Source organism: Marmota monax, unplaced genomic scaffold (assembly GCF_021218885.2).
Source record: "Marmota monax isolate L192 unplaced genomic scaffold, Marmota_monax_Labrador192_F-V1.1 WCK01_AAM20220418_F8-fsc00102, whole genome shotgun sequence".
NCBI classification, from domain to species: domain Eukaryota; kingdom Metazoa; phylum Chordata; class Mammalia; order Rodentia; family Sciuridae; genus Marmota; species Marmota monax.
Genome location: NW_026692494.1, coordinates 2,483,385 through 2,486,588, shown reverse-complemented (window position 1 = coordinate 2,486,588; position 3,204 = coordinate 2,483,385). Strand labels below are relative to the sequence as shown.

At 44.1% G+C, this 3,204-nt stretch overlaps 1 protein-coding gene across 1 annotated transcript; it reads right to left on the bottom strand.

Annotated features, from left to right (window-relative positions):
- Positions 1-1,689: 1,689 nt before the first annotated feature.
- LOC124092188 (vomeronasal type-2 receptor 116-like) lies at positions 1,690-2,613 on the bottom strand. Its single transcript, XM_046443654.1, has one exon. It carries the CDS (start codon positions 2,611-2,613, stop codon positions 1,690-1,692), a length of 924 nt encoding a protein of 307 aa, XP_046299610.1.
- Between the last annotated feature and the right edge of the window lie 591 nt (positions 2,614-3,204).

Genomic DNA, 3,204 nt, shown 5'->3' with positions numbered 1-3,204 from the left:
CTCAAATACAGTGAACATATTGCATTGGGGTGACATTTCTGAGTTTTTTGTCATTCTGTAGGTTTTCTCTTTCTATTATTGTTTTTCATTTTAATAATTATTTGGAAGAAGTCTGATGGTTGATCTTGAGTTTCATGAAAAGATTTTTGATTACTTTATGCAATTTTAGTTATTTGAATTTTTCTTCTTTCCAACTGAGATGTAATGACTGTATATATTGTGGGGCATAGTAATAATTCCATTCGTGTGCACGATGGGTAATGGCCAACTCAGAGTACTTAGCATTGCTACCTTCTCATCATTTCCTCATGTTTGGAGCATTTGCGCTCCTCCTGACCATTTCTCCATAAAGAATGTAGTAGGTGGGTTGTCAGCTGTCGTCACTGGAGAATCTCCCTTGACAATCTCCCCTGACGCACCCTCCTGGGATCGCCTCCCTCTGCACTAACAGTGTCCCTTCCACATGCTCATGTCCTCTTCATTTCCCTTCCTCCACTTCCTCATATGACTGAAAACATGTGACACTTGTGCTTCTGAGTCTGGTTTATTTCATTTAACATGATCATTTCCTATTTCTATTTTAAAGTTTATTTTTTTCTACTAAAACATGTTGTTTTCTCTTTCTCTTTTTTTGCTTCCAGTGCTAAGGATCCAACGTATGTTTACTGGGCAGGTGCGCTGCCTCTGAGCTGCAGTCTCAGCTCTAGGAGTATGAAATCCAGTTCGAGCCACAACCCAAGCCTGCAGAAGCCCAGGCAGACACTTCTTCTTAAAGAAGAGAGGGACAGATGCCGCTGACATCTCTAGCAGGAGAACATCCCACCTCGTGAAATGAGCCAGACCCAGAAAGGCAGGGTCGAATGTTTTCTTTATGTGCAGAAGCTAGGTCAACCTAAGGGGAAGAGGAGTTGGGAGAGTCCCATGAAAAGAAAAGAGAGGTCAGTGGAGCAGAGCAAGGGGATGGGGAGGACTGGTGGAGCGAAATGGACCACATGGTGCTATGTACATACACGAATACGCCACAGAGTTCCACCTTTATGTGTATCTATAAAGCACTAATTAGAAAAATCTATAGATATAAAGCAAGAAGACCAGGAGAATAGAGGAAGGGAAATGGGGAGACAGGAGGGAAAGGAAAGAGGAGGTACTGGGGACTGAAATGAAGCAAGTTATATTCCTTCCATGTATGAGTATGTCCAAATGAGCCCCAACATAGGTGTGACTCTAGTGCATGAATAAAAACATAAAGAAGTGAGAAAAAGAAGCTTTGGATAATGTATTCTATAGGTGTAAAAGAAAAATGCACTCAGAAAAAATAGTGAATACTTTACAGAACTTACATTGATACACACACATACACACACACAGGACAGCAGAAAATCAGCATTAAATATTACACATTTTATCTAAACATTAATCTTTACAGTTGGCAAATAAATAAACTAAATACATCAAATAATTCTAAGTAAACCTATTTAGGAATAGCCACTACACTGAGATAATATTCTGTTTGGGAACCTAAACGGCTGCTTGTGGTTACTTTTATGCAACACTCTTTTTGAAAAGGAGACAGATCTTGTTGATGAAAAAATTAAGTGGCTCTACTTACTGTATAAGATCAGAAATGCAAAGTCAGTTGGTTTTGCTGTGCTTTCCCAGAACTGTTAAAATGTAACAGAGACATCTGAGCTAACTTTCAGAATGCCTATTTCCCATTGAACTTCTGTCCTTCAAACCTTTCAGAGAGTTCTTGTCAGGTCTTATGAGAATTATGTAGCACTTGGGGGCAAAGATGCAGCCCAGGAGCCCTGCGCTGGAGGCCAAGATGGAGAAGACCTCCACAGCCACCATGACCTTGCCGTTGGTGCTGTGGTACACAGGGAGGAAGGTGAGCCAGACACTGCAGAACACCAGCATGCTGAAGGTCAGGAACTTGGCTTCATTGAAGGTGTCAGGCAGGTTCCTGGCCAGGAAGGCCACCGTGAAGGTTCCCAGGACCAGGGAGCCCAGGTATCCCAGGGCACAGTAGAAGGCAATGACTGAGCCCTTGTTGCACGTGATGATGATGCAGCCATGTTCAGAGTGTGTGTCTGTGTCCACAAAGGGAGGAGAGGTCCCCAGCCAGACTCCACAGAGAGTCAGCTGGATGAGGGAGCAGCTGGGAATGATGAAGTTAGGTGCCCCTGACACCAGGCACCGCCTCATCCTTCTCCCTGGGGCAGTGACGTTGAAGGCCAGAATCACAGTGACAGTTTTGGCCAGGACCGTGGAAACGGCCACAGTGAACACCAGTCCAAATGTGGTCTCCTGCAGGATGCAGGTGGCTGTGCCGGGACGGCCAATGAAGAGCAGAGAGCAGAGAAAACAGAAGGTGAGGGAGATGAGCAGGATGGAGCTGAGAGCCCTGTTGTTGGCCTTGACTATGGGGGTGTCTCTGTGCTTCACAAAGACCCCAAGGACAGCAGCTGTGAGTGCAGAGAAGCAGAGAGCCGTGCAGGCCAGAGCCATGCCCAAGGGGTCTTCATAGGCCAGGAAGGTCACAGCCTTTTGGAGACAGGTGTTTTGCTCCGTGTTGTCATACTGATGAGCTGGACACTTCACACACTGGTCCATGTCTGGTGAGAAATGCAGAGTGTCATCAGTCCTGGGTCAGTAATTCTCTCTTGCTCCCAGGCACCCTCATAGAATTTTACTGGACAACCTTAGCCAAATTTTCCTTCCTGTTGCGGTAGACAGTGAATTGATGAATTCATAGCAGGAATGATTCTCAATGAGTTTTTTCTGTCTCACAAAGCTACTGTTTCCTCTTTTTTGTTATCTTGAATATTTATGGGAACTTCTTGCTATCTCAAGCAAAGCCAAAAGACCTACTATGTTATTTTTTCAATATGAAAAATAGAATACACTAGAGTGCATGATGCATGAAAGCACACACAAGTGACTTACAGTTCTGCCACCTGAAGTTCAAGATCAAAGAGTCAGTTCATACATGGTCTGGCAAAGGGGATCTTCTGCTCAGGGCTGGTTCCTATTGCTGTGTCTGCACCTGGCTATAAGGACAAACTACCCCAAACCTGGTTTATAATGACATGTAACTTATTAGTGAAGGTGAGTCCTCATTACCTAACTACCACCAAAAAACCTTCATCTTCATACTGTCAACTTAGTGGCTAAGTTCCAACATAAGAATTTTGGTAGGACAGA

What these genes read in the sequence shown, in the direction of transcription:
- LOC124092188 (XM_046443654.1), bottom strand. Translation starts at nt 2,613, where the DNA reads ATGGACCAGTGTGTGAAGTGTCCAGCTCATCAGTATGACAACACGGAG.